The following is a 23863-nucleotide window of genomic DNA, read 5'->3' on the forward strand; positions in this document are numbered from 1 at the left end:
TTTTAAAGCCTCATTTTTTGAGAAAACAAATAAGTTTTTAAAAACACGCTGTCTGTCGCTAAATGTTTTAGGTGCGTGCTGGGACTCGAGTTTGCTGTGCGCTGTTGGTTAAATGTTGTTGTTTGCGTGCTTTGGGCACCAGTGTGGTGCATTTCCAAACACCCCACGATAAAAACGCCGCTCCATTCGAACAAACACTTCTCGCAACCAGTTTCACAATGTTTTTAAAGAAACGTGCACTGCTGAAAGGTTTATCTAAACTGTTTCATATCAATCCGTGCTATACAAACGTACCGTATGCAATGAGAGCCCCGCTCTTCTTTGTTTTGGAAGCTGGACCGCGGCGCTCTCTTGTACGGCTTACTACTGTAATGTAATGGTCACATGACCGTCTACTCGTAATTGCTTGTTTCTTAAAGGCCCACTGTCTATTTATCTTATATACTGTATATATCCATTACTGGTTTTACTACAAATTTAATAAAACACACATGAGCTTGTAACATATACACTTGCAAATCAAGCTTTTGTAGTGAAACCTGGAATGGGCGAAATTAAAACGTTTCTTAGAAAAGACAACTACACCGAACAAAAATATAAACGCAACGTGCAACAATTTCAAAGATTTTACTGAGTTACAGTTCATATAAGGAAATCAGTCCATTGAAATAAATTCCTTAGGGCCTAATCTATGGATTTCACATGACTGGGAATACAGATATGCATCTGTTGGTTACAGATACCTTAAAAAAAAAAGGTAGGGGCATGGATCAGAAAACCAGTCAGTATCTGGTGTGACCACCACTTGCCTCACGCAGCGCGACACATCTCCTTTGCATAGAGTTGATGAGGCTGTTGATTGTGGCCTGTGGAATGTGGTCCCACTCCTCTTCAATGGCTGTGCGAAGTTGCTGGATATTGGCGGGAACTGGAACACGCTGTCGTACACGTCAATCCAGAGCATCCCAAACATGCTCAATGGGTGACATGTCTGGTGAGTATGCAAGCCATGGAAGAACTGGGACATTTTCAGCTTCCAGGAATTGTGTACAGATCCTTGCAACATGGGGCCGTGCATTATCATGCTGAAACATGAGGTGATGGTGGCAGATGAATGGCACGACAATGGGGCTCAGGATCTTGTCACGGTATCTCTGTGCATTCAAATTGCCATCGATAAAATACAATTGCATTTGTTGTCCATCGCTTATGTCTGCCCATACCATAACCCCACCGCCACCATGGGGCACTCTGTTCACAACGTTGATATCAGCAAACTGCTCGCCCACACGACGCCATACACGCTGTCTGCCATCTGCCCGGTACAGCTGAAACCGGGATTCATCCGTGAAGAGCACACTTTTCTAGCGTGCCAGTGGCCATCGAAGGTGAGCATTTGCCCACTGAAATTGGTTACGACGCTGAACTGCAGTCAGGTCAAGACCCTGGTGAGGATGACGAGCAGGAGGATGAGCTCTCCTGAGACGATTTCTGACAGTTTGTGCAGAAATTCTTCGGTTGTGCAAACCCACAGCTTCATCAGCTGTCCGAGTGGCTGGTCTCAGACGATCCCGCAGGTGAAGAAGCTGGATGAGGAGGTCCTGGGCTGGCGTGGTTACATGTGGTCTGTGGTTGTGAGGCCGGTTGGACGTACTGCCAAATTAAAACAATGTTGGAGACGGCTTATGGTAGAGAAATGAACATTCAATTCTCTGGCAACAGCTCTGGTGGACATTCCTGCAGTCAGCATGCCAATTGCACGCTCCCTCAAAACTTGAGACATCTGTGGCATTGTGTTGTGTGACAAAACTGCACATTTTAGAGTGGCCTTTTATTGTCCCCAGCACAAGGTGCACCTGTGTAATGATTATGCTGTTTAATCAGTTTCTTGGTATGCCACACCTGTCAGGTGGATGGATTATCTTGGCAAAGATCTTGTAAACAAATTTGTGCACAAAATATGAGAGAAATAAGCTTTCTGTGTGTATGGAACATTTCTGGGATCTTTTATTTCAGCTCATGAAACATGGGACCAACACTTTACATGCTGCATTTATATTTTTGTTCAGTATAAAATAAAGCTCTCATTTAACTTCCTTCTGCATTTTATTTTGCCAACATCAATTATATTAAATCAGATTTTAATATGTTTAAAGAACATAAAAGTTGTCTGTTTATATTTTGATAACAACATATCATATTTGTATTTTTTTTTTATACAGTGAATTACACATTTACAACATCAGCATGCATCTTTTACAACTAGCCGTATAAATGTATTGTATTGTAATAAGAGAGACTTTTTCTGTAAAAAATGAATCCACTTTTCTCTGTTCCAGTTCCTTATATTTAGAATGAATATCTTCATTCATAATATAAATGACTAGTGTGAACAGAGCACTCTGATTGGCTGTGCAGTTGCTAGACAACAGCGCTCTGTTCTGTCTCTTCAGTCTCATCACGTAGTTGTCATTATTCTTCCGGAATGGGCTGTTTTATATGGGCAGTAAACCCCCCCCCCCCCCCCCAGCTTGGCTTCTTTCAACCTTCTGTAGAACTGCATTCGGTGTTCTATGGAATTCTACGGAACTGTTCCTAAATTGGTTAGCTTTGTTCTGTCGATGTAAAGCCGGGGTTAGCTGGTGTTAAAGGCGAGGGGTGTTAATTGCAGGGGTGAATAGCTGCCAATTGCAGAATTACAGATCCTGAAGAAACTGGGAAACATTTGCACACTGTGACCAAAATAGATTTCAGAGCGTGAAGTGGCGAGGCAATTTTGTTTAGTTAAAATGAAGTTGTATTTTTGATGTATCATCAGAACGTTAAAACCTAAACAGACAAACAAAAAAATAATAATAAAACAAAATCGCACCTTTTTAAATAATAACATGTGTAGCTTTTATTATTGATGTAACATGAACCAGAACTCGATTGGCATTTCTGAATTCAATTCAATTCAATTCATGACTAACAGCGGCAGCATTGCCAGAGAATTTACAAAGTACAATAAGAGTTATTAATAATAATAATATAGCAATTATAAGCTCACTGTGTGTCCCTCAGGCTGTGACAGGAAGCTACACACTGGGCAGCCAGTCGGGCTGTGTGTCCCTCTCCCAGTATGACTGCCAGCTTTTCTTGGTTCGTCATGTGTTGGAAATGTGGGAGAGGAGTAGTTATCTTTTTAAAGAATCTCTCTCTCTCTCTCTCTCTCTCTCTCGAATCCTTCTTAGAACGAACCCAACAAAATAGGTAATCTATTTCGTCAATTTCTTCACGGTGCAAAGAAGTGTCATGTGAGTATGTATATATATATATATATATATATATATATATATATATATATATATATATATATAAATAAAAACTACATGCACCCCCAACACCTTCAGATCGCGCCCGGGAAGCCGCGCCCTTACTAAAAGGCTATGCTGTGGGGAAGTTGTAAAAGGGCACGTCTGCCCCGTGTTGTTACAGCAGATCTGACAGTGACAGTCTCTCCAGCCTCTCCAGCCGCAAGCATCCTGCTGGCTTTGCTCCCGGAACTCATCAGTTTATTTTGGAGAGCGAAGGCAGGGGAACAGGTTGGGCAGTGCTGCTTGTCACACAATCACAGTCTGAGTCACCAGAGAGAACTGGTTTGAAAACAATCTGTTGAGTTTCCCAGGCGGTGGCTGGCCTCACAGGGAGCTGCAGCACTGCGGGTCCTTCCTCTGAAGATGAGAGCTGGTGGCACAGTGTTCGGGGCTCTGCTGCTGCTCTGGGGCCCTGTCTCACTGACCCAGGTCTCTGTTTGTGAGGGGAGCCCTGAAGGAGGTTTCACACCGGAGCTGGTCGAGGTGCACAACCGATCAGTCTTGAGATGCATCAACAGCTGCTCCCAGAAGGTGAGAGAGTGTCACGTTTGTCTGGTGTTGCCGGTTTACAGATCAGCAGCTTTCTCTAGGGCTAGACTTGCTTAGCCATGCTTTTGCTGTTCTTTACTGTGCTTGCCTGTGCTTTCACTATGGGGTTATTCTGCAGTGATTAGCCATGGTGTATTGCTGTCTGCTGTTTTCTGACAATCTGAAGTCATACATCAAGTAGTACACAGATCCTGGCTGCTGAGTGATATTCAATAGTTAGAATACTGAGTTCAGGACTGGCTGGCTGCCCAGAGCTGCGTTGTCTTCCGATGCTGTAGCTCTGAGGTGGCTGCATTGCAGTCCTGCAGAGGATAAAGAAGAAGCACACGTTTAGGAGGATGTGTGTGTCCGTCTTCGTCTCTCCCGAGTCAGCGTGGGGGTGGTAGTGGTGAGCTGAACCTAAAAATAATTGGCTAGTACAAATTGGGGAGAAAATGATAACAACATCCTGAGTTCTGATAGCAGTATTGTTTCTGTACTTCTGGCAGTAGACCAAAATAAACAGGGATTCCTGTTCTGAATCATACACAAGGGGTTCAAGTTATCTTCTTAGCTGGGCTTGCATTACATTTCTAAATCACCAAAAAAAAATGTTTCCTTTTATTTGAAATTGAATCTTCTTCATTACCTCTACAGAACCTGTCCTGTTACCTTGTTGAAGGTAAGAATTTTTAAATATGATTATATATTGGAGGAGCAGGTAGTTAATGTGACTGAGCTGCACAGCCTTGCCGTGTGTGCTGGTTCATATGTACAATTTTGTCTTACAAACAGAAACAATTCTAATTTAACAATGATGGTGCAATAGACCAAGTGACTATCCTGTGGGTGAAGGAGACCCAGTAGAGTCACAGTTCAGACAGGCTATGGCTTCTTCAGCGGTAGGGGTTCAGCCATGTGGTCAGAAGGAGTGCCTGGCTAGATGAGAACAGTCTCCTATTGTCTCAGACCCAAGATCGGTAAGTCAATCAGAATACGGCAGGGAAGAGGCTGGGATCAGTGGTACCTGTATCTCTCTATGTCTTTGTGTTTGTCCAGGCTGCCAGAGACCCCAGGCTGGAGAGTGGACGTCCTCTCCCTATAAGCTCGCCGTCTCCATCATCTACCTGGAGGACAGAAAAGGGCCTGGCCTGCAGATCAACTTCTCCCTGGCGCCAGATGGTGGGTTCTGCTCCTTGCGAGACGGGAGGTGGGCACACTGACCCGGGCGTAGTGAGAGTGGAAGAGAGGCATACACACTCTTCAACTAGAGACTCCCTCGAGAGCGCAGACTTTGAAACACAGCAGTGATGAACTGCAGCTCCATACCCATCGCGAGAGGAGTGATACCGCAGCAAACGAAAAAGTGGCTTTGAGTTTGAATAAATGGATTCTAGGAAGCTAGGCTGGTGTTTGAGCTGTTTGCTTCTTGCAAGTGTAAAAGTCTGCTTGTTTTGTGTTTGCAGCTAACCTCCTGCACGTGAACAGGACAGTGATCGAGATCTCCATGGCAGACAGGAGACACTGCGCGACGCTGCAGTACACAGGGAGCTTCACTGCACAGGTCAACCACAGGGGGGAGCCGGTATGAGAGTCTCAGGTTCACTGCAGTAGCAGAAGTAATAATGATAAGGATTCTCATCGCTGTAATAGTTCCACAGTCGTAGCATTAGTAATATGGTTTGAGTTGTAACACTGTGAATAATAGGAGTGTGTTTCTGTCTCCCCCCCTCTCTGCAGTGGAGTTTCTCCTACATCGCCTGCATGACAGTGAAGCCTGGCCAGAGTCTGTCCGTCAGTCTGTACAACATGCCCTACGGGTACCAGCCCCTCACCCGCAGCCTGCAGCTGCCCGGTACACCCGCTAACCCCGCCCTTCTCCGCCACTGACACATGGTGGGGGAGCATTCTTTTAGTTCTCTTGTGCTGTGAACGTCTTGTGTAATCGATCTTCTCGTTTTTTTCAGACTGTGAAAACCCTCTGATGAAGGAATATGCTGGGGAGTTGTGCCCTGGTAAACATTCATTCCAAGGGTTCATGGTGGGCATGAGGTTCAGGGGGTTCTTATAACTAGCTATGAGTTTAGCACCGGTAGGATTTGATCCATAGTAGTCCATTTACATGCAGTGGAGGGCTCTGTGGGTGTGGTTTTGGAGCCCTCCTTTGTGACTGACGTTGCTCTTTGTGTCTCCCCAGCTATCCTGATCCACAGCAGGCTGAGCCGGGGGGTGCTGAATGTCACCTACTCCAGCTCTCTGGCTGACCCCTCCTACCTCGTCTCACTGTGTGTCTGGAACGCACACTTCTGCAGCAGCGAGGACGCCAGCACCCTCGCCGTGAGCCACCAGCCCTGCAAACAACCACTCGTTAAAACAAAACGCTGTGCACTGACACTCATGCATGAAGCGTTGAGCACTGAACTGCAGTCGGCCCTCAGGAGTCTTTTCAGAAGCATCCTTAGTTAGGAAGCAGGGCGAATAACGACCAGAGCAGAAACAGCAATCTCGAATCCTCAGAACACACAATATCCAACAGGCATAAAGTGAAATTAGGAACATGTAGAGTATCCCTTTAAGAGGATCCAAGGAGGTCTGTGAAGGCTGTTTGGGTTTGGTTTGGGTCAGGCATGCATTGGAGCTCTGACATGGTTTGTTTTATTGACAGGCTCCGGTCAAGGTTGCTGGGCAAGAGAACAGTGTCATCTTCCACAACATTACAGCCCTGCCCTGCCTGTGCATTTGGGTGAGTAATGGGCCTGTCTCTAACGCCACATCAGAGCCCCCTTCTGTCACCTCACAGTGCACTTCATAACAGCTGGCAGTGTAACAGACAGAAGCCGGGCACAATGCCTTTCAAAGAAAAGGGTCCAAGCTGTTTGCAGGTCTAGCAAAGAGAACTGCAGAGCTGGCATCAGGATGGGATCAGTGATCTAGTTCAGATGATGTTAAATTCATTCAACAGAAAGGTTGTGTATAAAGTATCCAGCCATAGGAGGATGTGGTTATAATGCTAACCAAGAAGAAGTGAGTCAGGTTGAGAGGTTAAAACAACAGGCTGAGAGCTAGATGACCCCCCTGCAATTCATCCCCTCTGTCTCTCTGCAGGTCATCTCCAAGATGCCCGGTCTGCACCACGAAGGTCAGGACTGCCCTTTCAGGGGTAAGAGATACTGGGGTACACTATACTAAAGAGGTCCACGGGCTCGGCTCGGCTGCTTGGAGTCATGCAAGTGCACTTTGGATCCTGGTCCTCCTCATTCACAGTACTGGTCAGGTTTCCAGGCTGGGCTGGCATCTCAAACTGGGTAGAAAAAAAATGTGATAAAGAAAGAGGTCTGTTTTTGACAGGAGTGTGGGTCTGTCTTGGCATCTTTAAATACAACAGGAATGCAGTGGGGAGGTCTGTGATAGCACATGGTTACAGGGGAGCAGTATTAAGATCCCCCTTCCCTGTTTCCCCAGCCCGTTTCCACCTGGATGTGAAGGTGCAGCCTGGACCTCACTCTCTGCTCCTGCAGCTCTCTGGCTTCCCCAGGCCCTGCTCCCTTCTGCTCCAGACTCTACTGCTCCACACGGACCGGGGTTCTGGACTGCTCCTCAACCTCACCCAGCCACAGGACATTCTGGTACAGCACCCTCATACACCCAGCAGATCTGCCTGCCTCCCTGCCTCTCACCAGCCTCTCTGATTCTATGACTATATCTGCCTGTCTGCTGGTCTGTCTCTATTCTGCATGTCAATCTGCCTGTGTGTCTGTCAGCTTGTTTTTCTTGCTTCTCAGTCTATGTGTGTCCCAGATAAGACTCTCTCTAACGTGCCTGACCCCTCTGTCAGGTATCTGGTCCCCATTCTCAGGAGTTCCCCCTGCCTCCCTCTCTACAGTACAGCTGGCCTGTCTGCATCAAGGTGAGTGTTTTTGTTTTAAATGATTTGCTTGCGTTGTGGTTCAAACCTGCCCCTGGGGTTCTTGTGATAGCACAGGAAGCCCTGCATTGAGCGCGGCTGTAGAAATGATCTAGGCTCGGTCTCTTGCAGGTTTGGGCGGAGAATATCTACAAAGTGCCTGCGAGAATTCACTGCACCAGCCCCGGTATGAACAGGAGTCTTCACATCATTTAAGATTAAGCATTTTGCTTTTGTAGTATCTTCAGAGAGCTGTCAAGCTGTTCGTTGTTCATTGTGTATGGTATGCTCCTTATAACAGCGTGCCACAGTAAAAGCCTTGCAAAGTGTAATAAAGCACAGTGGAAGCATGTTACAGGTAAGCATTGTAAAGCACATATATGGTAAAGCATATTAAAAACATGACAGATCATGGTAAACTAAATGCATAGATTAAGTGCATATCAAATGTACAGTTTAACCCTGGGCAAAGTAAACTGGAAAATGACAGTGTGAATATACCATGGTAAATCTGTTTAAGAGGCGAGGTGTGTGCAAGGGTGAGTGTTTGTCTTGAGAGATTATTAAATAGATAAATGAAAGCAAACAGGCTTCTCTAAATGATCCCTCACAGCGACTCTCCCACTCAGATATTGTGATCTGGAGGACAGGCAGACAAGTAGAAGCAGAGTCAAGTGAACGTTCCGGCTGCCCTTCTAGCATTGGGCTGTCGGCTTTTGAAGTTTCGAATGTGTTTGGTGATTGAATTCAGCAAACACGACAATGTTTTCCTCTTCAAAGTCTATCTACGCTCCCAACAGGGCAGTGGCATTCCTTTTCTGAGCAGCGTGTCTCTCTGTCTGATCCTCTCCTCCTCAGTGGTGGCAGGCCGGACTGGTTCCAGGTGGCTTGGAGTTCTGCCCCTCTTCTTGGTGCTGGTCACCGTCGCAGCGTGCCTGCTTCTGCACTGGAAGTGTGAGTATAGAGAGCCACCGCAAAGGATCTTCTGAGAGGGGAAGGCTGGTGAGGGTTACTGGAGATGGAGGTTTCCATAAGCTGAAGATTGCATCCACAGTGTCTCAATGAACACCAAGGATTACAAAAAGAAAGATACAAACTACTACTGAGCAGCAGTTCAGCGTACCCTTTATATAACATGCTGCACCGCACCACTTTGAAAGCTGGTTGTGTTTTGGGGTCTCCCTACAAATAACAAATCCCAAAAACGTTCTTTAACCCTTTCCTGCATGGGAACCCCAATGGGGATGGATAAAATAAACTCTCTTTTAGTCTTTATAATATAGAAGATGCTAATGCATCATAGCCTCATACGAGGATGCTATTTTCCCCGTATTAAACAGTGGAAAAAAACTGAAAATACGTTCAATGAAAGATAATATTTATTTTGAGTCCAAAACTACTTTTTTCAACTGTTTTCAATGTTTCATGCATGGGTTAAAATCATATGATGGTTATTTGTCAAGGTCACCTTCCCACATAGAGAACAAATAAAGTCATCAAAATGAACAAGTCTGCCAACTTCAGGCATGTTCTCAGCATGGGGACCTGAGCTCCACACAGCTCTTCATGTTCTCAGCATGTGGACCTGAGCTCCACTCAGCTCTTCATGTTCTCAGCATGGGGACCTGAGCTCCACTCAGCTCTTCATGTTCTCAGCATGGGGACCTGAGCTCCACACTGCTCTTCATGTTCTCAGCATGGGGACCTGAGCTCCACTCAGCTCTTCATGTTCTCAGCATGGGGACCTGAGCTCCACTCAGCTCTTCATGTTCTCAGCATGAGGACCTGAGCTCCACTCAGCTCTTCATGTTCTCAGCATGAGGACCTGAGCTCCACTCAGCTCTTCATGTTCTCAGCATCGGGACCTGAGTTCCACACTCCTCTTCATGTTCTCAGCATGGGGACCTGAGCTCCACTCAGCTCTTCATGTTCTCAGCATGGGAACCTGAGCTCCACTCAGCTCTTCATGTTCTCAGCTTGCTGACCTGAGCTCCACACTGCTCTTCATGTTCTGAGCAAGAGGACCTGAGCTCCACACAGCTCTTCATGTTCTGAGCATGGGGACCTGAGCTCCACACTGCTCTTCATGTTCTCAGCATGAGGACCTGAGCACCACACTGCTCTTCATGTTCTGAGCATGGGGACCTGAGCTCCACACTGCTCTTCATGTTCTGAGCATGGGGACCTGAGCTCCACACTGCTCTTCATGTTCTCAGCATGGGGACCTGAGCTCCACACTGCTCTTCATGTTCTGAGCATGGGGACCTGAGCTCCACACAGCTCTTCATGTTCTGAGCATGGGGACCTGAGCTCCACACTGCTCTTCATGTTCTGAGCATGGGGACCTGAGCTCCACACTGCTCTTCATGTCCTCAGCATGGGGACCTGAGCTCCACACAGCTCTTCATTTGCAGGCATCTGCCCTGGGAGCCTTCAATTAAACACACAGGACTGGGTTCTCTAGAGCAGAATGCACCCTTCACGCATAGGGGTGTATTGCATCATGGCATATTGAGGAATCGTGATGCAGTGAGCGAAAGCACAGCAAAGCTCATTGCAGTTCACTGAATGATTCGATAAGTGAGTTGTAAAGTTGGTATGGATACATACCCTCCCGGTCTCACTTCTTTTTTCGTTAAATGACCATTTGATCTTATTATGCATCATACAAGCAGTCAATCTTGACCATCACATGTCTCATGACACAGACCCTATTGTGACCTGCATATCGTGGGACATGTCGTATCGTTACACTAGTGTATCGTTATACCCCTATTGACGGAGTCATCCTTTCTTTCTATTTCCACAGACAAGCGAAAGTCCAGTCTGTTTTGGGAGCTCCAGAGAGAGAACATGCAGCTCCAGCAGCGTGTCCACTCAGGTGAGACAGGGCGCGACTCCAGAGGGATTCCTTCAGCAATACCTGCATTCAAACTAGATTCAATTTTCACTAGAAGAATGCTTCTATAGCTAGCAAGCTACCGATCAAAGCAATACGCACACGGCGGGGATGGAAATAAGACTCCCAGTGCATAGCAGTTTGATCTATTCCTGGGTCTTACTATGCATTTATAAGACACACCTGAGGTTGTTACCTACACATTGTGGCCAATCAAGCTTGTATTAAAACCTCGAATGGGTCAGACTGCAATACAACAGGAGTCTTACTTCTATCTCTGCATAGACACATGTATTAAAATGTGGTTGTGCGTCTCCACACCCAGTGCCTGTCTGACTGTCTATCCGCTTCCTCCACAGTGCGAGTGCTGCTGCTCTGCTCCTGGGATCACCCTTTCTTCCAGGCTGTGGTAGAGTCCCTGGCCCTCTTCCTGCATGAGGAGTGCCACTGTCACGTGGCCCTGGATATGTGGGACCGCCGTGGCATAGCGAAGCTGGGCCCCAAGGCATGGTTGAGCGAGCAGCTGGCTGTGGCAGACAGAGTGGTTCTCGTCTGGTCCAGAGGAGCCTCCCTGAAGTGGGAGGCGTGGAGCTCGGGGCTGGAGGGGGAACCCGGCTTGGTGGAGCCCGAGTTTGGGGACCTGTTCACCCCAGGACTGCTCCACTCTGTGGACAGCTACCTGCGAAGTGGCGAGGGCAGGGTCTGCGCGGTGTGCTTTGACTCAGACAGCTCTCGCTCTGGGATACCCTGTTGCTTCAGAGACGAGCATGTTCACAGCCTGATGTCTGGCACTAGGAAGTTTGTAAAGAAGCTAAGCCACATCAAGGTGGATTTCAGGAGGACAGAGTCTGGTCAGAAGCTGCAGAGCAAACTGAAGGAGTTCAGGGAGTATCAGAGACACTCTCCGACGTGGTTCGAGGACTGGCACCATGGACTGCAGGGAGCAGGGCTTCCCAAAACCACAGAAGACCCAAGCAAGGTGAGGCGTGATGCAGCTCTTCTACACGGCTCCGAGTCTGAGGCAACAGCCTTGGAGGACGCTAGCTGTTCCAGCAGCACAGGCCAGGCTGAAGAGGAGGAGATAGCGGAGATAGTGAAGATAGCAGAGATAGTGGAGACAGGGCTGCCATCTGGACAGATTGAAAACCCTCTTCTGCAGAGTCGCCTGTCTGTGTCCTCTGGGCACGGCAGTCTTTCCCTCCCAGAATCCCGACTCCTTCCTCCCAAACCTGAGCCATTTCAGGACAAGGAGCTGGGGGCCCAGGTGGCTTGTTGAAGGATCAGCATGTATTTGTTTAACCCGGAGTCATCACAACCCATTCAGGATTTGTTTGTGTTTTTTTTTACATTTTTAACATTTGCCTGTAACCCTGGCCTCTTGTTACAGTCGTTGAAAGATATACATGTATCCCTATGAAGAAAGTTCCGATATTTACCCATAGAAAAAAAAAACATGTATTCTACACAGTAGAGTTAGTGAAAACCACACACCTGCTGATCACGAACTTATTCAAAGGTAAGAACGCTTCATTGTGTCCATTTTTCCAAATGCTGGCAAGTGTGCAGCAGGTGTATCAAGTAGCCACCTGTTTGCATCAGTGTAGTTCCTCTACATGTTTAATTAGGCCAGGACTGTTGGAAAATGAACAAGGGCTTGTTTTCAGTGGTGCAGTGCCACACCGCATGCACACACCTCAGCAACCTGCAACCGCTCTGTATCTTTGCTTTGCTTCTGGTGGCGCTGGTTCGATCACTGTTACATACAGGAATATACAGGATGGTGATCAAAACTTACACCCGAGGGCCAGCGTGTTCACAGCCATGGTGGATGCAGCTGATCAAGACAAACTACCGCATAGTCTTGTATTACTTACAATCGCTCGTTTTCGGTAGCTGCTTTACGAATCTGCAGAATGTGCGGTCTGTTTGCAGAGCCTGGAATCGTAGGTTTGAGGAACACTGTGATCCACCGCATGCACGCTTTATGTGAGGGTTGTTTTCAGGTGACTCTCTTCCACCACAGGAATGCTGACACGCAGGTTCCGTGACACCTGCACGGATTACTTACTGGTGCCAAGTCCATCTCCGCTGTGACGTCACACCACCCCCTGCCATTGGCACATGGGTTAACAGACTGCGGTATTCACTGTGTAAGCACGTTACTATCAGCACAAGGGATGTGCTAAAAACCTGCTTAAAGATTCCTTCCGAAATGTGTATATATACATTTCTTACCCATTCTTTAATAGGTCATTTCATGACAAATGAAGTGAGGAAAATACAGATATTATTAATGTATTTACGAAATATTAAAAGTCAATGTGTATTGCCTTTCAGTTCAGGGCGGTGAGCGTCGGGTGTAGTGGCCACAAGAGGCCGCTAGAGGGTGCAAGAGAAACGGTGTATAAACATAGTGTTGAAATAATAGTAACAGAGTTACTAGGTAGAGGTTAGGTTTAGGGTCTATATTTAGAGATTAAGTTTAGGGGTGTAAATCGCATATGATGTGGTGCGGACTGAAGTTGCGCATAGACAAATAAATGGTGGTGTTAGTAACTGTAAATGGGGTCAGGTGAATGAAGGAGTAACATGGCGGTACAGCTGAATTGTATTTCTATATTTTTGTAAATAACTTTAGAATGTTTTCATTATAATAAAGGTCAAGGATGAGAAATTTGGTAGAATGTTGTGTTTTTGAGTGTGTGAGTTAAGTGTTAAGCTCTTTTGCACCCTCTAGCGGCTTCGAGTGGCTACTGCAGTAATGTTTTCTACCCCACCGTACTTTATGTATATATTGCCAGGGCAAATGCTCGTACCCCACTGAGTACACATTACATTACATTACAAATAACAAGCCTAAACCCCTTCAGTCACTGTGTGCACAATTGCATAATGTTAAGATTCCTGTCTATGTATCTACTTCATAATGCTTTTTTTTTTTTCAAAGTTACGGCAGAGCAACTTCTAGAACTCCACAGAGTTCACTCAGTTTTAAATTTGCTAAAAATGAAATGGAAAATTCGTGACCGAAGAGAATATAAAACGTTGCAGATGCCCGGGTGGCTCACCTGGTAATAAAAGGGTCAGGTGGTGTGCAGGGTGAATGTTTAAAATAAACATCAATGTAGATATAGAATTGATTCTTTTCAAGATACTTTTTTACTCGTCGAGGAAGGATCCCGCGTATTCAATTACACTAACCATATAAACTGTACTGCGAGTAAAATAATTAAAAAATAAAGTTTTCCCCACATTAATAATTACAGCACTTCAGTTAGGAACCACAAAACCTCTACCAGTTACACCCCGGTTCTTTATTTTTAGACACCGCGCTTCCTGAGGAAGGGAGTGAAGTTGTGTTGCGATCTTCCGGTGCTGTTGGTTTTCTTTTTTGGGAGTCCTTTGCTAGAGATTTGGGTTTCTTTAGATATTGCAGGATAACTGCAGAAGCTATGGGACCAACTGAAAAGAAGCCGGCCAGACCAGCAGGGATCGCCGGGTGGATCGGAGCCGCGTACCGCTTTGCTACCGACAGGAACGACTTCAGAAGGTAGAGCTGAGCTTTCATAGAAGAAAGAGGAAATATTTAGATTAGTCTTAAAATAAAGCTGATGTCTAGTGTCAGTACACGTGGTGTGTAATTCGAGGGGTGTGTGTGGCTTTGTAATATAAATTGCCAGCAGCAAACCCAGCCCGTCATACTGCCCATTCAGAACAGCAGGGGATATGCCTGCTTTAGCTGAATGTATGGTTCTATGAAGTGCAGGAGTCGGGTTATATATTAACAGCAACCTCAATCACGAAATACAAGCTCATGATCACAACTGTATGGTGGTCACGTTACGGCTATCACGTTTACATAGTGATAGTTTAAAACGAGCCACTGTGTCCATGCTCGCATTAATAATGTGTTGTCGTTGGCTGTATGTGACGATGCCCTCCAGAGCGAGTCACGGATCAGCTCTGCGTCTGCACTCGCTACTTCAGATTGAGGGTTCGTTTCACAGACCCTGTTTAGCAGTAATCGTGGACCACATTTTACATTGGGTAGTGTTGGTATTCCAAGATTAGTGCAAACCGGGCTCTGTGAAACCAGATGGATGTTAAACGCCCCGGCTGTTCTTTCCTTCCTTCTAGAAACGTGTTGATTAATTTGGGCCTGTTTGCTGCTGGCGTTTGGGTTGCCAAGAATTTGTCCGACTTCGATCTGACGGCACCGCAACCGATCTGATAACCAGTCAGGACGATTGATTAAGGTGGGTATGAAGGATAGATTTTATATATATATATATATATATATATATATATATATATATATATATATATATATGACACACACACACACACATGCTGTACCATAACTCCTAAATGATGTCATTCTTATTGTGCAGTTTATAAAAATACAAAATCTTTCTTTAAAAGCGAGGCATTGAACCATAAACTGAGTAAAACAAGTTGTAATTTGGACGGATTGCAAGTGTGACCATTGGCAATAGTTAATTGAACTTGTCGAGGGCTTGTATTTATTTTAAAGAGTTCTGAACTGGATTTACTTGCATTTACTGAGAAAGCACTCCAGCAAAGTGAATTGAGAATATGGTCAAATGTTTTCTAAATGTGCTTTACAATTGCACACACCAATAACTCGCCTAAAGCATGGGTATAAGGTTGCAGAGCAACTAACCCAAGGCAAGTTGAAAGGTTATGGGAGTAAATGCTAAATCAACATCCATTGGTGTATAATAACAATATCCTTTTCTACAATTAAACACACATTTCTTATTTACAGCTTTCTGCTTGTGACGAGACTGGGAATCCTCTGAGAGATGTGCTGCCTGGACTGAAGGGGTGTGTCCTATCATACTGAGGAGATGGACAATTAATGAGATTTAAGACATTCAGAATACTAGCATTGTTTTCTTTATGTAAATGTTGTGGCTGCTGCATGCATTGTTTACCATCAATTCTGTCTTTACATAGTTTTTAATAGATTCCCATATTGATCAGCTAGACCATTGGAAATGACCATAGACACATGGCAAAATAAAATCTCCATTGCTTCACTGTGAGCTCTTGTACATCATGCAACTGGATGTGGTTCACTGTGTTAGAAAGGGTGTTTCTCACTCCAGTCAGTCAGGGGCTCAGGCTTTATACTTGCAATTGGCACAGTCCAGTGCGTGTCAGAGTGAATCTCTTGAGCAGGATCGTGCAAACACAAGCGAAGGCAGATTGTCAGGGCTGGGGGTGCAGCAGCACGGGAGGAAGGCTGCATGTCTGGGTTCAGTGTGTGTGTTTCTTGAAGTTTACTGACATGAGAAATGAAACAGCACAGGAGATTCTGATAATACAGTTTTACTCAGACATCCACCTCAGTTGTTTTTCCTTTTTTTTTTATTTCGGGGTGACAAAGGGGGAACAAAAAAAATCACTGACTTGATAACAGAAGGCCTGAGAAACAAGTTTAAAAAAATACCAGAATTTAAGAAAAAAAAGTAAAAAAAAAAAAACTTGTTTTGTGTTTTTGTACAAATTTCCTCAATATCACAAAGGCTTCCCAGACATGTAGAACATATTGAGAGTTGTTTTTGCTGGTAAAGGTCAGTCTGTATCCACATACAGATATGAAATCAATGAAACATGAATCATTATTCAAAAAGCATTCGTACAATACACACATTCTGATCCGCCACTTGCACCTAGTAGCAGAAAACATGTTTAAACAGAATTGGTCCATTTGTAACGCCTTGAGTCCTCCAGAGGAGGGCAGTACTGAAACAGGAGTAATAAAAAGGCACCAAGTATAAGCTCTCCCACCTGCCTTTCTGTACATCCCCTCAGCGACAAGACAGAATATTAGTGTCTGATAAGAGTGCTTTGGTCCTCATGATGACTCACACTCCCCACACCACAGATACAATGTTACAAACAAAAGCACCTTTATATGAAATACAGGCAACAGCTCCTTCAATTAACTGACAAAAAGTCCACCACCCCCACATGCTATAAAAACAAAAATAACCAGATCTGTTAAGATGTGTATCAAATCTCTCATTCTTTTTAGAACTATGCAAGGCTTGGTTTGATTGTAAGGTTTCATCCAGTTAGAATTGTTAAATGGATAAGGAGCTGGGAGCATTAGGTTTCCCATTGTCTAAACTCCTTACAAAACAAACAGCCTCCCCAAAAAACAAGTAACACATTGAGCAGTGTTTGTTTTGCTCCTGTGTGCAGCTGTAAGAAGTTACTGGGTCTAGATCACTAAAAACAATTCTATGCTCAAAACGGCAACACATGACAACTAGCAGCTGAGCTCAAACGAATATGCATGCTGTTGAAAGAGGGAATAGGCTAGGATTTACATCAACAAGCTGGAAGTGAGTCTGTGCTTGATTGCATGTACCCAATAATGAGATGTGCAAAGGAGTATAAAGAAATACCCTTCTGCATTCAAATGGAAGAGAAAACATTTAAGCAGCAGCCTGCCGTTACCACCAATACAACACCTTTACTGGGGGGTACTGCACTGTTATTGCAGTAATAGCAAACTGCAAGCAGTCAAACAGAAGTACACAAAGTAGCCCCCAGGGACATGTCATAAATCCAAGACTATTCAAGCAAGCAAGGACACAGAAGCCTAAACCAGGCAGTGCTTGAAATGCTGGTGTGTTTTTTTTTGTTGTTGTTTGTTTTTTGCCTTGAGGTTAAAAGCACTTAATACATGCTGCAGGTGTCAATATGGCTGCTATTCCAGGCCCTGATTGGTTGTACCTCTATGGTATTGCAGTTCTTCTCTCTAAAGCTTTTCCTACGCTGGTGTGCTTTCCTTCTGTACCTACACCAGGACCGAGCCAGGTATGTGAAATCTTCATGAAAATGGGCAAGACACAGCCAGTGCTCCAGTAAAGCACAATATTCTAGCATTTTAACTAAAGCTCTCTGGCTACTTTCACTCTCTGGCTGGGAATAAGTTGCAATTATGGTGCTGGTATCCTTGAAGCAGCTTTTAAGTAGGAAGAAATCAAAACAAATTAACTGCAAATCAAACCCACAGCTTAAGATGCTTTGTAAACGTAAAACTCTGCAATGACACTGCAGTGCCATGAATACAGTTTAATCTCAGCGCAAGCAGCATGATTCTTAATTTGTTGATCATTTCTTAATCTGCTTTATTCTAACCGAAAATGAAGAGCTCAGTAAAGTCAATACAGTAAAGTTAACTCAGTAGTGTTGATCTGATAGCCAGCAAACTCAGTATAGTAAAGAGCTCAGTATTGAGGATCTGAGAGCCAGCAAATTCAATGCAGTACTGTGAAGTCAGGACCAGCAATCAAACAGCTAGCATACTCAATACAGTATAGCATAACACAGCATAGGGAACAGAGTACTGCAGATCTGGGAGCCAGCACATTCAATAGTAAACCCTGTGGGTGAGATTTTGTTACTCATGCCAGAGTGATAAACCCCTCTGTATTCTACAGATATCACTGAACCCCCAAGAGAAATCGATAGATGTGCAACAATGAATTTAAAAATACCTGATTCCTGCAGACTGGTGTTTTTTTTATTATGTGGATATTTCTGTCACTTGGCTGCAATGCCTTCTACCCCCTCATCTAAAACCACTATCCCCAAGCCGTATCAACTGGGGCACACCGCCTCCTCTAAGTAAGGCCACAGTTTATACCAGTGGCCCACTCTCCCTACCAATTCCCTCGGCTCAAATCGGTGGGCCACGTTGTCAGTGTGCCTCGGGCTCCGGTTGTTTTTAGTGGTTAAGCAGTGAAATTCAGTTGCACAAGGAGCTTGATTTAAGACAGCATGGCAGGCTGTTCCTAGGTGCATGTTGGAAACAGTCCTGGGGTCGGCGTGTTTTGCGACAGCCCTGAGTCTGGGAGTGTGGATCTGGGTTCAAGCCACGCTGGTCTGCTGCACTGATCGCTGAGTATAGAAGAGGATATAGGCCTGGGTGTTGCACACTTCCTCCACACTACACACGTTCATCTTGGAGTCATTACAGTGAACCCAGAAACCTAAAAACACACCAAACAAAAAACAAGGGTTTATTCATTGGATGAGTGATGCTTAAAATGCAAAGTGCGACATACAGAAAGGTACTGATGAACTCCACTAAATTCATGTCAAGGGTTAATATTTATTTAATTTATTCCCTTCATAGGGAGAACCACCGCTATAACCCATTGTACACACTACAGTGGGCTGCTCTATGAAAATGTAACGTTTGTGAAAGTGGGGAAGTCATATGTTAAGACCGTTGGGAAGACTTGATCAAATCTCACCAAATAAGAGTAGGATGGAACAAAGACTTACGTTGCACAGCACTCCGATCCATTCCTGGTTTTACTAGGTGTTCAGTAAGACATGTGAGCTTGTTACCGATACACTGTGGATAATCAAGCTCCTATTAAAACCTGGACAGGGTGAATCTGCTATGCAATAGGAGTCTCATTTCCATCCCTGCTCTTGCCCTTGTTTTCCTCGAAGTGCACTCTGCAGCAGCACTGCTTCACTCACCCCCCTCAGTGTTGTAGCAGTACGAGGTGTAGTGTCCTGAGCCGAACCCCTTGCCGTGGTGCATGACGACGGCAGACAGGTCGTAGGTAAAGCTCTCTCTGTGGATCGAGGACAGAGAGTCCCTGCAGCAGTAAGACTCCATGTTCAAAACCTGGTCGAACGTCACATGCACGCCAATCTTCTCTCTGTGATTGCGACCGGACCACCTGCAAACCAAACAGAGTCGACTCAGCACGCCGCTGGGAAGCAGAGCACCCCCCAGTGATGCTTGTGCTTCTATTGAACACTGGCATCACCTGATTTGTGAGTTTGCAATGTCAGAAAACTCAGCCAGAAAGCCCCAGGGTTTAGAGAGTTATGACTCAGAAAAGAAACCAGGAAGTCTTTTCTGGAAAGAGGCCTTTTTTGGAATCTGCTCCATTTTTGTAACTGATAACCCTGGTTTTGGAATATCCCCCAAGGTATGTATAACCTTGCAAATGTGATGCCTGATAAACTTAAAATGGCAAGACACTCCTTTAACAGACAAGATACCAAGTGATACAACAGCGTTCTATAAGGAACACTTCTCTTGTAGGGACAGGGTACAGGCAAGATACAAAAATACCCCATATTTTAAAACTGAAATATTTATCTACCATGGCAGTCTACTTTCACTGTTAAACAACGGCCGCCACATTCACTGGGCATATACTCCAGTACTGCTTTTTGAGGTTAGAAATCTAGCAAACAGCAAATGTTGCCCAGTATCTATCATTCCCTTCGCCGAGCCCCACTGCTGAAGCTCCATCTCACTCACCTGAACCTCTTGAGGTGCAGCCGCAGGACCTGAGGTAGCCTGTAAATCAGTAACTGTTTGCACGCTTCCGTGAGTACCAAAGGCTTTGGGGACGACTTCCGCCTTTTACCTGTGCACAAAAGCAACAGCAACCACCATAAAATAAAAATAGGATTCCAGGAGCGCTATTATCAGGGCTTGCAGGATCTTGTATTTAAATCAACAATACACCATGAGAATCGGGCTCTTCTCTAGTTGAGTACCGGCTTCCTCGACTGCAAGCAGGACATCAAGGACCATCTTAGAATGGGAAAAGAATGCAGCACTGTGACCAACACAGAACGGATTTTCACAAAGTACTACGACAGTGACCACCCACTTCACAAGGATGTGGCATCAGAGACAGCAATGACTGTTGACTGCACCGTATTAAGATTGCAGAATAATAAACAAATCTCCCAGTACTGATTAACTCAAGACACTCTGATGCATAACGCAACAGGCTTAGACTCAATGCAAATCGGAGAGACAATGCTGGCGATTACAATGTACATCACACAGAACCGACTATCACAACGATGCATATATAGACAGAGATGGTACTGACTGTTGCACTGGTCGCAGGCATAGATCCTCCCCTCCAGAGCTTCGGTCTCTGTGAACTTTGCCAGCATCTCCGTGAGCGTGCAGTCGCTGTGATAGGCAGTGGCTGCGGCCCCCTTCTTCACACAGTGATAGCGCTCTGGAAACTCCAGGGACAGATCCCAGAACGGCTCCACTGTGTTCGACTTGTAGTTACAGGTCAAGCAGGTCACCTGGAAAAACAGCGCAGACATCATAATGAGAACCAAGAGGCGGAGAGTCACCATCAGACTCGCACACATCGACGCCCAGCCATATTCCCAAAGCATTACTGCTCCCTTAAAGGTGCTGCTTTCTCAATGTGAAAATCCATTAAGGCAGTTGCTGCACTCAAGTCATCATTAACACTAAAGGGTTATTTCTGAATACGGCTAACAGACAGACTGTCAAACTGACTTGCACTCAAACACACGGATAGACATAGGGCTTCTGTTGCATAGAAGTTTGATCCAGGTTTTGGCAATCAGGTGTGCAATCAAGCTCACAGTAACACCTAGAAAAACTCGGGACCCTATTTTGAAACAAGAACAAAAGGCAAAGAGGAATAAGACAGTACAAAACGTATGCAAGAAACAACTTAGTTGAAGGAAGGAGCCGCTTAATTATTATTGTTATTACTTTGTTTCTTGCCAATGTAATTCTACTTGCATTTTAAAAATACAAAAAACAAAATAGGGCACTCAATCTGCTTACTTATCTACTAAAATAAACTTCATAAATTCAAATTTCTAAATGAAGCCCAACTGTGCATCTAATAGTTGTGGTTGTAGCTTCCCTACCTGGCTGAGCAGCTGCCCATGGAATATGGTGTTGACGACCTTCAGCACTTGCTTGGTGAGCTTCCTCTGGGAGAAGGGGATGACGATCTTGCGCTTGGTCCCCTCCGACTCCAGCTCCTGCTGCACCTTGTCCAGCAGCTCGCAGAGGAACTCCTGCGCGTCCTGCTGGTCATAGCCTCGGAAAGCCGGGATCAGGTTCCATACGGAGTGCAGCATGGCGAAGGGGGAGACCAGGGCCCAGCGCCCTGACCACATCACCCTGAACAGCGTGTGCAGCTCATGGCACAGAGACATCTGCCGGGACGACCGCGGCTCTTTGGGCTGCACCAGTTCGGCCGCGTTCAGGCTCGGGGGCAGGCTCTGCTTGCTGCCGGACAGCCCCCCCAGCTTGTCATTGCGGCCCGGCCCACCGTTCGAGTGGGGGGTCCCATTCATGACCCTGGACTTGTTAACCCCAGAGTTTTTGGCCAGCAGTTCTTCGGTTTCACAGAGGTCCAGCGTGAGGAAGCACTCCCGGAACTTCTGCAGGTGGCTCAGCACTTGCAGGATAGAGTTCATGTAGCAGGTGTTTCCCAGGTTCCTCAACCCTGTCACCCCTGGGGTCACCTTCCGCCTAGACGAGGGATAGCATCTCCGCCGCTTTCGAGCGCCGCCCAGCGACCTCCGAGTGAGCACGGGCGTCCGCTCGGGGGGCTCCCGAAACTTCCTGGGGATGATAGCGTGCTCTCTGGGCGCCTGCGTCAGCAGCCTGGCACTTTTCCTAGGAGGGGAGCTGGCCAGCTCTTCCAGCAACCGCTGCTTCACCTCCATCCTCCGCAGCCTCAATTCCTCCTTCCTCTTCTCCAGCTCCTGCTTCCTCCGCTCCTCCTCCAGCCGCTGCTGGCCCCGGGAGCTCTTCCCGAACCAGGCTTTCAGGGACTTGCTGAGCAGGGCTTGGCGCCGGTGCCACAGAGCCGTCTGCATGGCGGGCTGCCTGCCAGACTCGCCGTGGGATTGGGAGCTGGGGCTCTCCCCGGAGGCCAGGGAGCGCAGGCTGCGGCGGCTGGGCTTGGAGGGGTCTCCCTCGGGGCCGCGCACCACAGTGCTCAGGGCCCCCCTCAGCAGCTTCAGGTCCCCCTCAGGGTTGTCGTTGAGCACGTAGTCATCGCACAGGTAGCAGAAGACATCGCGCTCGTGGACCTCCATTGCGAGCGGGTGCCGCGACTCCTGGAAGTGTTTCAGGGCATGCTCCTCCATATAGTGCCCACAGGCCACGTGCGAGCACTTGAGGCAGGCCCACACTGACTCCGTGGTTTGGCAGTCCACGCAGCGCCACTTCTGGGGGTTCAGGATGGAGTGGTCCTGGGCCAGGCGCAGCCTGCCCACATGTTTGCATCGATCCATCGCTCAGCAATGCATGCGCTTGATCAGGACTGCGACCTCCCTGCAGCGCGAGAACTCATCCTGGAGAAGGGAGGCAAAGACAGGTCAGCACACACATCACGTCACCGCACCCTGCTTCATTAGAAACCTACACTTGCACTAGTTCTGGATTTTACGTTTATTTTTTTTAATAAACTGACTGAACTAAAAAAAATTAAATACTGAGAAACACAAAAAAAACCCAGTGAATTAGTGAAGGGCCCTTGTACAGGAAAATATAGCACCTAACAGCGAATTAACCAAATCAGTGAAATATAAAATCTGATAAATATTGAGGGAGCACTATAGGCCAGGCATGTTTAAATCAGGCTCATAGTAAAACACAGGAACAGAGCTCACTGCTGTTCATTGGGAGTCGTGATTCCCACGGCACACAGCGCTGGGCAGTACTTACTGTGACACTGACCCGGTACTCACTGACGCCGGGGACTGAACCGTCACCATCTCAGCCAGCAGGGTGGCTCACAACACGCTGCTCAACAGGCTGAGACGCATCTTCACCTTGCAAAAGTAAACCAGCACTGAAAAAGTCAAAGAGAGAACAGCTGTGAGTGTAGGGGAGAGGCAATACAAAGAAAGGGGCCAGGGAGACAGCAACTACACCTAGGCAGCTGAGCCACAGTCTACTACAGGCAAACTTTAAATCCTAGGATCTCTTTAAACAACCACAAAGGCAGCGTTTGGGGGGGGGGGGGGGGGGGGAGGATTAAAAAAAGAAAAAAGCACAAATACAGATAAAAAAAAAAAAAAAAAAAACGACAAAACTTCCACATAAATTAAACTTCTGAGAACCAACACACACTTATGTAATCGGAGTTCATTTTTATACTTCTGCACAAAGAGAAATTAGACAGATGTAAAACAAAATACCTCATTATTACCAGGAAGTTTTGTATCAGTATAACTTATGATGGAGTGTTTCGAGTGATTTTTTATAGTTTGTATTTTCTTTCTATTGAATACATGTGTGCTCAAAGCACAGAGCTTGCACAATCCTTGCAAGTCATGCTCTTATGTGGC

General features: G+C 46.1%; 3 protein-coding genes across 8 annotated transcripts; 2 read left to right on the top strand and 1 right to left on the bottom strand.

The window, feature by feature from the left end:
- The first annotated feature begins 3385 nt into the window (after positions 1-3385).
- LOC121304695 lies at positions 3386-13925 on the top strand. Of its 5 annotated transcripts, none has more exons than XM_041235976.1 (15): positions 3386-3887; positions 4542-4566; positions 4944-5066; positions 5351-5469; positions 5625-5739; positions 5852-5899; positions 6082-6221; positions 6550-6627; positions 6990-7044; positions 7347-7510; positions 7720-7791; positions 7921-7975; positions 8647-8742; positions 10598-10669; positions 11047-13925. In XM_041235976.1, the coding sequence occupies exons 1-15, from the start codon at positions 3720-3722 to the stop codon at positions 11961-11963; spliced, it is 2247 nt and encodes a 748-aa protein (XP_041091910.1). In that variant the 5' UTR covers positions 3386-3719; the 3' UTR covers positions 11964-13925. The 5 variants fall into 5 exon arrangements, with proteins under 5 accessions (XP_041091910.1, XP_041091912.1, XP_041091911.1 ...); XM_041235978.1 differs by having other exon boundaries at positions 7768-7791; XM_041235977.1 differs by having other exon boundaries at positions 5351-5448.
- A 110-nt stretch (positions 13926-14035) lies between these two features.
- tomm6 (translocase of outer mitochondrial membrane 6 homolog (yeast)) lies at positions 14036-15750 on the top strand. Its single transcript, XM_041235984.1, has 3 exons — positions 14036-14237; positions 14825-14943; positions 15477-15750. Exons 1-2 carry the CDS (start codon positions 14140-14142, stop codon positions 14916-14918), a joined length of 192 nt encoding a protein of 63 aa, XP_041091918.1. The 5' UTR covers positions 14036-14139; the 3' UTR covers positions 14919-14943; positions 15477-15750.
- Positions 15751-17385: 1635 nt separating this feature from the next.
- LOC121304696 (ubiquitin carboxyl-terminal hydrolase 49-like) lies at positions 17386-23519 on the bottom strand. Of its 2 annotated transcripts, none has more exons than XM_041235983.1 (6): positions 23250-23519; positions 21422-22864; positions 20608-20815; positions 20022-20130; positions 19223-19428; positions 17386-18720 (listed from the first exon to the last, which is right to left on the bottom strand). In XM_041235983.1, the coding sequence occupies exons 2-6, from the start codon at positions 22802-22804 to the stop codon at positions 18599-18601; spliced, it is 2028 nt and encodes a 675-aa protein (XP_041091917.1). In that variant the 5' UTR covers positions 22805-22864; positions 23250-23519; the 3' UTR covers positions 17386-18598. The 2 variants fall into 2 exon arrangements, with proteins under 2 accessions (XP_041091917.1, XP_041091916.1); XM_041235982.1 differs by having other exon boundaries at positions 23238-23519.
- Positions 23520-23863: the final 344 nt, after the last annotated feature.

This window comes from Polyodon spathula, chromosome 39 (assembly GCF_017654505.1).
Source record: "Polyodon spathula isolate WHYD16114869_AA chromosome 39, ASM1765450v1, whole genome shotgun sequence".
NCBI classification, from domain to species: domain Eukaryota; kingdom Metazoa; phylum Chordata; class Actinopteri; order Acipenseriformes; family Polyodontidae; genus Polyodon; species Polyodon spathula.